General features: G+C 37.2%; 1 protein-coding gene across 1 annotated transcript; it reads right to left on the bottom strand.

Annotated features, from left to right (window-relative positions):
- Window positions 1-1,471: 1,471 nt before the first annotated feature.
- TNFSF18 (TNF superfamily member 18) lies at window positions 1,472-10,381 on the bottom strand. Its single transcript, XM_028122957.2, has 3 exons — window positions 10,223-10,381; window positions 4,245-4,275; window positions 1,472-1,818 (listed from the first exon to the last, which is right to left on the bottom strand). Exons 1-3 carry the CDS (start codon window positions 10,379-10,381, stop codon window positions 1,472-1,474), a joined length of 537 nt encoding a protein of 178 aa, XP_027978758.1.
- Window positions 10,382-11,516: the final 1,135 nt, after the last annotated feature.

The following is an 11,516-nucleotide window of genomic DNA, read 5'->3' as shown; positions in this document are numbered from 1 at the left end:
CTGTTCCCCAGCAATTTTTGTCCCATACAATACAAATATTTTTTAATTAACATAGTATAGCTTTTTACAAATATCCATAAATATTTTAAATTGGGTATCATGTAATCATATTATATACCTTTCAACAAGAACCCCCAAACAGCTAATTAATTTAACAGAGTCTAAAAACTTTAGCAGGCTATCATTTAATTGAGTGCTATTCATTATTTTTAGAAGTTAACACGTTTGACCAAGACAGGCTCTTTAAAGTGAGGGAGGGGATTTGGTTGGAATAAGCCCTGAGCAACACCCTTGTGCTCCCTGATTCAAGCAGGGAAAGGAAAAGTAGTTTGCTAAGGAAGGAGAGTCGGTTGTAGCTTTAGTCTACCCACCTTGAACTGAAAGGGAATGCATCTCCTGATAATTACATCTGCTAAGCTCTATGGACTTAACATCATAGCTGAAATACTAACCCTAAAGCTGAGATAGTGTGATACACTGCGGAAGCCCACTGGCCCTATCAGTCATTAGTTCTATGGGTTGAGGCAAGTCACCTACGTTCCAGATGCCTTCATATTTTCTTTGTTTAAATTGTGCCAAAAACACCTGCCCCATTCGCTTCATAGAGTTGCCCTGTGATATATGAAAGCACTTTGCAAACTGTGGACAGCCAGCTAAAAATAGGAAATTATTACATGACATAATACAGTACTGATGATACCAATTTCTAGGGTTTAATTTTATGATTACTAATGATTAGTCTTTCTTTACTACTGACAACATTTAGACACACATCAACAACTTCTCATGAGCCCGATGTCAACGTTCAGAATGAGTCCTTGACCAAATGGTTTTATAAAGCATTATGCATCCTGAATGTGATGAAATCAGGGAAATTCCCAAGTAAAGTGCATTCCATTCTATGCCATCTGTGCCTCTGCCCCAATAATTCTCTGAGTATTCTGTCTTCTTAATATCATCACATCTAAAGTGGGGTGTTGTTGGCATATCTGTGGCCACCCTCCCAGTCTGTCTACTTTTAATAGGAGGGCCTCAAAAGACAGGAGTATGGGAAGAGTAAAGTGAAGCAGCCCAAGAATATGAGAACAAGGCCAGGCCACCACGCTGAATCTTTTTTTGCATACCAGGTAAGGCTCCCAGGGCAATAAGACAATTTTTCCCCGCTCAAGGATTCAAGAATTAGACACAGACTCTTTGAGAAGCTTCTGTCCTTGAGCCACCCACAATCATTAATCATGGATTAGTAAAGCGTCTTTGCTGACCCAATGTCAGAGGTAAGCACATGTCTCTGGCCTGTCCTCCGAGTCTCTTTTGGATAAGCTTGAGAGATGAAAACTCACATGCAGAGGGGTTCTGTCTGTGTTGATTTGTATACTCAGACAAACTGCGGGTGTTGAAAATCTGCCTCCTCCAACACACTCACCAGCATTTCTGCATGTGCTAAAGACGATAAGGAGGCCAAATTGAGTCTCTAGGAGTTATATTGGGGATTTGCTAGCAATAAGATCCCCCAGTATGTATTATTTTTTAGAACCTGATGTTCAGAGTTGTATATCAACTCTAGTATATCTCCAGCATGCAGTTCATAAGTCCCTCCTACATTTTGAATTTTAGAGTTGTTTGTTAGCACTTGTATGATGTCTTCATTTTTACATAGCCGCACCTCAAAAGGAGCTGGTTCCTTGTAGGTTGTATTGGGAGCCACTTGGCCATAAATTAGATACAAGCCATTCTGAAGTATCTCCAGTTTCTCGTTAGCTGTCTTATTCACACAAGGAAGCTTAGGACATGTCATTTGCCATTTTAAAGGGAATGGTCCTGTAAGGAATTTACAAAAGAGAGAAAAAAAAAGAAAACATAGTTATTTATTTAATTCCCTTCCTGATTATAGTTCTTTCCCACTTAACAAGTTGTTTCTTTACCTAGTCTGTACTAGTTTTCTCCAAAAACAATTCTAATATTTTAAGTATCTATTCCTTGTTTTAGAGAAATTACAAATCCTAAGTGTATCTCTTGCTTGGGGAGCTCTAAAGAAATGGATTTGGAATAGAAAAATGGGTTAAGTTTTAGGTGGCATTGCATCTCTTGTCAATCAATATTTGTGAAAGGAACTAAAGGAGGAAGGGAGAGAGGAATCATACACTAGGATTGTGATAACCCAAGTTGGCAGTCCAGGATGCATATTCATGCTTTTCTATGTAAATACTGTTTACTGTGTATCATTTTATCAATGAGACCTTCCTCATCAGTCTACATAAAATAGTGCTCTCCTGCCTCTCTCTCCCTTTATCCTGCTTTAGTTTTTTTCATAGAAGGTTTGTCACCGTCTAGCATATTATAAATTAAGTTGCTCATTACTCACTTGAATATAACATCTTTCAGGACAAGTACTTCTCTATTTTGTTCATTGCTATATCTTCAGCACCTAAAAGAGTTCCTGGAACCTAGTGTGTGCTCAATAAATATTTATTGATTGAATGATACATCCCTGTTCCTGAATTAGGTGCATTATGTTTAAATTATGGCTCTTCTCTTTAGTTTATAGGTATATACCCAAGATCTACTTGGGATATCCTGGTAAATTCATGAGTTTATAAATGGAAGTTATTTGAATTTTTAATAAAAATTTAAAATTTTAAATGCTTAAATATAAGTATCCCTAGTTTAAAACTGTCACAGGGGATGGAGAAAGAGTCAAGACTTGGTCACTTATTTTCATAGGAATATGTGGAATTTACATATTTTCCTAATGTTAGTTGTTTTTGCATAGTAGTGTGATTTCAGAGCCCCAGGGAGTGTCTTGATCATTCAAAAATACGTATTTGGTCTGTTCTCTAATCCTCTGTAATTTTTTTTATGAGGGCAAAGCCTTTATCTCATGATTAGAAAGAAACCTTGATAAAAAAGCAACCCAGAAGAGATCACACATTAACTTAAATTGTTATTTATATATAAATGATTGATTATAAGGCTGTGAGGGTAGATTCTGAAGGAGGATGAAGGAGAAATCATTAGAGCAAGAAGCAAAGTCTCTCTGTATCTCCAATGAGCCCAAAGCCCGGTAAATTTCTTCCTGCTTTACATGTGCTACATAATAGACAATAGACGAGTCACCAGGAAAAAGTGTCACTGGTTCTCTTATTCTGTAATAGGAGCCACTTAGAGACTTGAGGCCACTTAGCACACTTGAGGTTCTCAACATTTTATCACCTCAAGAGGGAATTTCACACATATCATGATTTCTACTCCATTTACTAGAAAAACAAAAACAAATTACAAAGGCAGAGACAAATAGTAAAAAGAGATTCCCTAGTTCCCACAAGCCAGGGAAGCCCAGCATTTCGAACTGTATAGGAAAACAAGGATTGCAGTTAACTTTAGAAATATTCTGTTCTCAGCTGAAAAATGTGTGTGTGTGGCCTGAAATATGTAAACAATCCAAATGTATTTATTTTCAATTTTGTATGTATTCTAAGAAATACCCTAAAGCTCAGTGAACCTGTAAACTTTAATGTGTTTTCTTTTCTTTTTTTTAAGATTTTTATTTATTTAGCTTAGAGAGAGAGAGAGACAGCAAGAGAGGGAACACAAGCAGGGGGAGTGGGAGAGGGAGAAGCAGGCTTCCCGCCAAGCAGGGAGCCTGATTCGGGGCCCAATCCCAGTTCCCTGGACCATGACTGGAGCCGAAGGCAGTCTCTTAACCAACTGAGCCACCCAAGCACCCCTTTAATGTGTTTTCTTAGTAAATACCAGGTCACTCACTCTAAGGGAAAGTGGCTCAGAAGCTGAGAGGATGGGAGAGGCACAAAGGAAGTGGCCATTTCCCTGGCTTTCATTCCTTTTTTATATATTTGGAAACAAAAATGTCACCCTACACACACTCTACTGAGCACCAGCAATATATGAACTCTGAGAAGAACTTTGAGTTTGTCAGAGGGAAAGGTTGTAGAAATTTGAAACTTGCACTTATTAAAACACAAAATTAAAGGTGGATTCCCGGATTTCAGGTTCCTGGCCCTGTAAAAGTGATGTGAATTCCTGCCCAGATATGTGACCTTGAATGTAAGCTTCATCGAGGATGGACTTGCCTGTCTGGTTTACCTCTGAAGTCTCAGCTCCTAGACAACTGCTTGGCACATGATAAGCAGTTATAAATAGTAGTTGGAAATGAATAAAAATGGGCTTCCTTCTTGCATCAAATACTAAGAAAAGTAAAAAGGAGGTATGCAAGACAGGTTACTCACCAAACTTAGCTACGCAGGGCTCACTGGCAGTCTGTAGGGGAAGAAAAGGAGGAATTCGTCAGGAGGATGACAATGTCACAGCCTTCTTGATTGGTTTATTTAGAGCTTCAGATCCTGAAGCAAACTTCTATTCCCTAGCCATATTAAAAAATCCTTCCCTCCAAATAGTCTCTCCTGTTTCAGCTTTCCTTTGTAGATGGTCTGGCTCTTTCCTTTCCCTTTCATTACCTAACTGCCTTTTTGGGTCTTCTAGGCAAAAGTTAAGGTCTCATTCCATCCACCTAACTTCTACCGATAGGACAACTATTTGATCTTGGACTCTCCTCCTCTTGGGCTATAGAAATTATCTATAAACAGTAGTCTCCACACCCCAGTCACTACACAATGTGATCCATTGGCATATGAAAAGAAAATAATAGAATTTCTAGTTAAGTTTATTTTTATTTTTAACAATATTAAACTATAGAAATATTCACAATGCAGATTGGTAAAGCCACCCTCATTTAATATTCAGACAATCACAGTTTGCAGTAACTGAGATACCATGGGGAGACTAGTTTCAAACTTGCAACATACCACAGTTTACTTCCTACAAGAAGCCATCAGTGTGGCTAATTCTATAAATACTGGTATTTAAATGCTAAAGGCTTTAAAATACTTAGTAGTAAAATAAGGTATAACCACCAAAAAAATTTTTGTACCATGTAAAATTCATTGGTTTCCTTGAGGCAAAGGGCTTAAGAGACTGAACTTAAAGATATTGTACATTTTTCTTTTATGGCATTTCTTTGACTGCCATGATAGGAATAAAGCAAAGAGAGGCCAGTGTAAAAACAGTGAGACCAGCCAAAAGATCACTATAATCATCTAGGCAAGAAAGCACGGTGCCTCTGACCAGGGTGCTGGCTATCCTGACGTGGATATGGGAAGAGAAAATAAGAAGACAAAAGATGACTCCAAGATATTGGGCTTCAGTAATTGAAAAGATAAAGTTGTTAATCACTGAAATGAGCAAGATTTAAGAGGAGTAAATTGAGAGGGAAGAATCATGAGTTCACTTTTGTACATATCAAGTTTATGATTGATATTTATTACATATTCAGGTAGACTCGAGTGTCAGGTAGGCAGCTGGACCTATGAGGATGGAATTTAAGGAGTTCTGATGATGTGACACTTTAAGACGTGAGATTGTGTGAGATTGTCAAGGCAGTGAGTATAGATAGGAATGTTCGGAACACTGCACTATTTGGAGGCCAGGGAATGAGGAAGAAACACCAAAGGAGACTAAGAAAGAAAGGCCAGTGAGTCAGAAGGGAAACCTGAAGACTGTGATGTTGGAAACGAAGAGATGAAAGTATTTCACGGAGACGTGGTCAGCTGTATTAAATGTTGCTGATGGCTCTAGTGAGAAGAGGACAGGGAATTAACTGATGGATTTGACAACATGGTAGTCATTGGGGTTCTTGGCAAAAGTAGTTTCTGTGATGTGGTGAGGACAGAAACTTAATTAGAATGGATTCAAGGCTACGTGAGAAAAGAAAAATTGGGGAAATTTTGCTGTAAGGGAAAATGGAAAAATTAAGTGGAGCTTGGAGGAGGATGAGAGGTCAAAGAAATGTTTTGATTTTGTTGTTTTTCTTAGTCTTTGGTTTTGTTTTAACATGAGAGAACTGACAACATGGTTACCTGTTGCCATTTGATGGGAATGTTCCAGTAAAGGGGCAGGGGTGTGTGGAATAGAATGTAAGAGCTAGTAGATAATTGTTGGAACAATCAATGTCCTTGAGTAAGTAAGAGGGGACAGAATCTGGGTCACAGGTGGACTTAGATAGGTACATGAACAATTCATGCACAGTGACAAGAGGGAAACACAGTCTATGTGAACAAAATTGCAGGTAAGCGGTAGATATGATAGGGAGCTTTGGAACTTCGTTCCTGCCTACTTCTGTTTTCTCATAGAACTTAGATGCAAGGTTTTCAAGTGAGAAAGAGAATGAGGAATAGATATTGCATATTTAAACAGAAGTCAAAGGAATAAAATAGTCTAGTAGAAGAGAGGGGAGAAATACAGGTTATGACAGTCAAAATCATGAATCAAAGTAAATTAACTTATAACCTTCAAGTTATTGTATCACAAAGTATTAAACTAAGGTTAAGAAAATAAAAGAAACACATTTATCAAATTACTAAAATAATATTTTGGTTATATTAGAAATGCTTATATTAACATGTAAAATATAATATTTTGGTAAAAGCAAAACAGTTTTGCATTGTGAATAAACTATATGAAGCATGTCATTCGGTTCATCCTTAGAAGTTTCCATTTTGTGTATCTTTTTATTATACATAGTATTAGCACTCATATCTAACATAATAAATTAGCATATATGGTGGGATTGTACTAAAAAATATTTTGTTAATAAGGAGGTACAATCAGAAAGTTTGGATTCCTATAATTGTTTTTGCTCTTGTAATTATTTCATCCTCCTTTTGGGGTTTCTTAGAAGAAATGCTGACATTCAATTTATTTTGATCCATGATAGGCATGTGAGAGATTCCCTTATCTTTAATTTTCTCTTTTATAAAACGGGAGACATAATAGCACTTAACTCACTGAGGGTGTTTATGGGTTTAAATGTCATAATTGTTAAGAAGGGCTTTGCCCAGCCAGATCTGGTCCTGCTCATTAAATATTAGCTGTTTTGATAATGATGCCGATTATAATGAACTGAACAAAACATTAATCACCTATATTCCCAACTAGCACTGTAAGCAAGAGAAACATACAATTTATAGTCCTTGCCTCTTAGGCAGTTTATAATCTTTCTAGAAAGACATGATTACACACATGAGGCAATTGGGTAACAATCTAAATATAAATGAGTGCCAAAATATGTGGCACAGATAACATCTGTGGTCTACTATCATGTAGAGAGTGTGTGGAGAAACCTAAGGCTGCAGACAAATTAATTGCCAGAGACAGAAATCCTGGATATTGTACTTGGGCTGTTTTAATGTCTACTTAAAACTACAGAAACCACCACTGACATTTTCTATTGCCATAAATGAAAATCTGTCTAATCGAAAAAATCATCTGTTTGGCGGCAAGGTATAGTCTTTAGCTGAGGAAATGAAATAGATGAGCAAGGAATATCCGTTTTGTTAAAAGTCTTTTTAAATTTATCCTCATTATGATGTGAATAATAATGATGCAAATATTAATCACTACAATCTATTCAGAGCCTGCTCTGGGTCAGGCACTGTACTGTCTCATTAATCCTTACTGCAGGTCTATGGGATAAGAACTAGCATGCTCATTTGCAGATGAGGAAGTGCTCCTGAGAGGGATTAAGTAACTAGCCCAACGTCATGCAGCGATAAAAGGCTATGCTGAGGTCCAAACAGTCTGTCTGATTCGAAAGTCTCACCCCTACGACTCTGTGGGGGCAGTTTCTATTTATAGTTCTGCTGATCTTTGGAAGGAGTAAATATCCATTTATAAAGAAGCATATGGGACTTTCCATTTAGTTTAATTCATTTTTACTTAGAAGGAGCAATTGCTCTTGTAATCCCGTTATAATTTAAACCCAGATTTAAATGCTTGGGTTCAAATGGCCAAAACAATAATTCTTTCTCCAAACCAACCCTACTCAGATCATCATTTGGAAATACTCTATTCTGCTTTTAAGTACAAGCACAACTTCCCCTTTTGGAAGGGCATCCTTCATTTCATTGAAGCAGGGAGCTCTTCTGAACATTTGTTTTTTGGGTGTTTGTTTGTTTTAGAGATAATTTCTGTGAGGTTAATTTCACTGAGGGGTAGACCAAACTCCTTGGGTTCATAGTCAATCCTTTCAGTTGAACGTCTTTTGAAAGATGGGGGGGAGGGGGCACCAAAAAAAAAAAGTGTTCTCCCAAGGAAATTTCTGTTGGTTTAGAAGGAGCCAATCTTCCTGTCTAATGCTTTTTGACTTAGTGCCTAGAGAAGTTGGAAAGTGGGATTTTGTATATAAAAACTAGAGTGAAGACAAACAAAAAACAAAAAACCTCATGGGTATTGTGAGAAGGTGGAAGCGGCCACCTCATAATGACTCACCATCCGCTAGCCACACAGCCCTCCTTTCCTAAGATACTTATTTGTGGCCAGTAAGGAAAAGGAAGAGCAGGCAAGTGGAAAGTGAGTTAATGTTGCATCGCGTCAGCCAGGCCATTGGCTTTTCCTATAGGAAACAAGACTTTATGACATCCAATCAGGACAATATCCTGAAAACCTTTAAAATTTCCCCAAATTTGAAATAAACTCTGGGCTATTTCTTTAGAGGCAGAACCTTTCATTGAGAAGATGCATGTTGTCTAGGAGAGAGAATCAGAGCTCAGACACATGGGATTGGTCGAGTTCAGTTCTGGCAAGAGGTATCCTAGGTGCCTCTGGCATTATTAGACTTCCTCTTTCCCTTTGCAAGAGCCACTGTGTTCTGTTGAGAAGGACATTTCCAGCCTCTTCTATGCATTGATTCCCCAGTCATATGTAGGAATGGATAACACCTATAACATATCTTACATTCTTCGGAGAAATCTGGCTAAAACTTGAGGTGGCTTTAGAAGGATAAATTCTTCCAAAGTTAAGCTATTGCTATTCTCACCCTTCCTTTTCTTCACAAATCAAAACACTCAGAATTTCAATCAATTCTTTTCTTTCTGCTCAAAGCTTCACTGCTCCAGAAAGTTCAGACTTCTGCTTGATACATTTCTGGAGAGAGTGGGGGTGTGATTAGAAAAGTCTCTGTTGCATATCCTTGTGTACAGTTAGGGAATATAGATTAATGGTTTAGTGTGTAGAGATGTAACCAAAGCTACACTTCCCCTAACTAAATTAATACCAGCAATTACCATGTACTTCCTCCTGCATCTTTTCTCAATGGCTTTTAAATATCTAAGTAGTAGAAACATATTTTTGGAGCTTTCACTGGCCAATCCCCTTAGAAAAATGTTTCTGCAGGTGCCTACTTTTATATCATAGCCCCTTCTTAGATAAGCATATACTACTTTATTCTCTCCAAGGCTTTGAATCTTCAAATGTACCCCAAAATAGGTTAAATCCTAAATTAAATAAAGCATTGTCATGTGGGTACATATAATACAGTCAGAAAAACTTCTAAAAAGAACTTCATATATCTCCATTTCCTTTACTAGACCCACAGCTTGGATTGGAGCTCAATAGGAAATTCCTGATAAGCATCAGGGGCTTCCCAAATAAGAATGTGCTACCTCCTTCCTCCATGAAGCCTTCCCTGATCACTCTAGCCCAAAGTCCTTGTCCCCTATTTTGAATTCCTAAAGCATTTATGTTCTATACTACCCTTAGATAAATTATTAATCACTATATTTTATAGCTAGAAGGGGCACTGTAATGAACAAATCCATTCTCCTACCACCATTTTTCAGATGAAGAACCTTTCTGAGAACCAGAAAGATTAAATGTCTTCTTAAATTCATACAGCTAGGGAGACCTAGAACCAGAATCCAGATCTTACTCCTAGTTCAGTGCCATTTCCTTCCACAAAGATGCACTAACCACCTGTCATTTACCTTATTCTGACTTCCATTATCTTCTTATATCTTTTCCCTCAATAAGACTATAGCTTGCATCCCATTCCTTGAAGGTAAGCATATGTTTTATACCTTTATTCCACCAAGAAGGTTTAACAGAGTTACAGAAAGGGAGAAAATATTCCAAGGCATCTATCAATTGACTGATTTAATTGATTCTATCTAACATTTAGCATTTTCTAATACCTTTCATTTCAAAACATTTAGATAAGCCTCAAAAGCCATATGCCATGACAAAATTGAAATTCTTTTTGTATTATATGTACCCACATGTCTCTTCCAACTAGCTCTAACAATACTGAGTGACAATGATAATAACTAGACTTACAAAAGAAAAGCAGCAATTTTAGGTACTATTGTCTCCTTACCTTGAGTGGAAGAAAAGTAAGAATTAGTGTACTGAAGGAGCAAAGCAACAGCAAAGTAACTATTGTTGAGTAGAGGAACCATTGCTTCCAGGATGATCTGTGTGTCCCTTGAAGACTTGAATGGCTTAAAGGCATATCTTCCATGTGGCTCAAACTCATTCTCTGCAGGAATAAGAGCTCTGGAAAGAAGAAATTCACAAGTGATGGTCCAATGATGCAACTAGTCAGTTTTGTGGTATGGTAATTAGCAGTGGGTGTAATAGGCGGGGTTTTCCTTTTGATTCTGTGTGTTGGAAAATGATACTTTTGGGCTAAGTGATGACTCTCATTTGGCACAAGACCAAATGCACTGAAAGGAACAGAGGGCTAGAAGCCAACACAGACAGAGAGGATGAAAAAAATCAACACAAGGAACGTTCAGAGGAAAAAAAGTTCTTTTCTGAAGCACGAGGTAGTACACTACTGTGTAGCATTACAAATTATTTTCAGATAATAAAATTATAAGAAGAAATAAAGTTCAAGATCAAGCCCTATCATGCTGTAGATATCATGTATGTGTAAGGCTGGGGTTGGGGAGCTAGGGAGGCCAGGGTGCATGGTTTGGGAAAAAAAAGTGTTTCATCAATTTCTAGGGTATAAAATATGTCATTCTGAAATAGTCTCTAGAAAACAGCTGCATTACTAGAATTGCATTTTAAAAAAATAGAAATACAACAAGCTCAGTTTTCTCACATCTCATCATTTTAAAACCCTGAAAATTCTATGCTGGCATCAAATGAAGTTATCATACAAAAGGATGTTTTCCTATACTCACTCATGATGTGAGCTTATACTCTACTCCAAAATACTTGAGTTTTTTCTTGACACCAAAACTGTTGGTTTACTACAAAATTGAGGAAGTCCCTGGTTCCATCTGTTAAATGGAATACCTACTTTTTTTTTTTTTTTTTTTTTTTTACAAAATGCCAGCATCATGTACTAGAAAGAACATGGATTTTTAAATCAGTCAGACCTGAGAGGAGAGCCTGGCACTGTCCAGCTCTGACCTGGCCTTCAGCATGATACTTGACTTCTCTGTTTCCTTAATTTTAAAATTGAGAAAATTTCCACTTCATAAGGCTTGAGAATGAAATAAATATGAAAAATCTGGCTTATATGAGATGTTCCATAAGTGTTTATCTCTTTTCCACCCTTCTTAGAGATACTATAAAAATGGAATCCATCATAAAATCCTAGAAAATGATTTAAAAGAAATATTTACAGCAGGGCATTATTCAGCTGAAATTCATTTATT

The sequence above is a fragment of the Eumetopias jubatus genome, unplaced genomic scaffold (genome assembly GCF_037043125.1).
Source record: "Eumetopias jubatus isolate StellerSeaLion01/CBP00866 unplaced genomic scaffold, mEumJub1_p1.0 scaffold_12, whole genome shotgun sequence".
In the NCBI taxonomy this organism is placed as follows: domain Eukaryota; kingdom Metazoa; phylum Chordata; class Mammalia; order Carnivora; family Otariidae; genus Eumetopias; species Eumetopias jubatus.
This window is presented reverse-complemented; position numbering and strand designations above follow the sequence as displayed.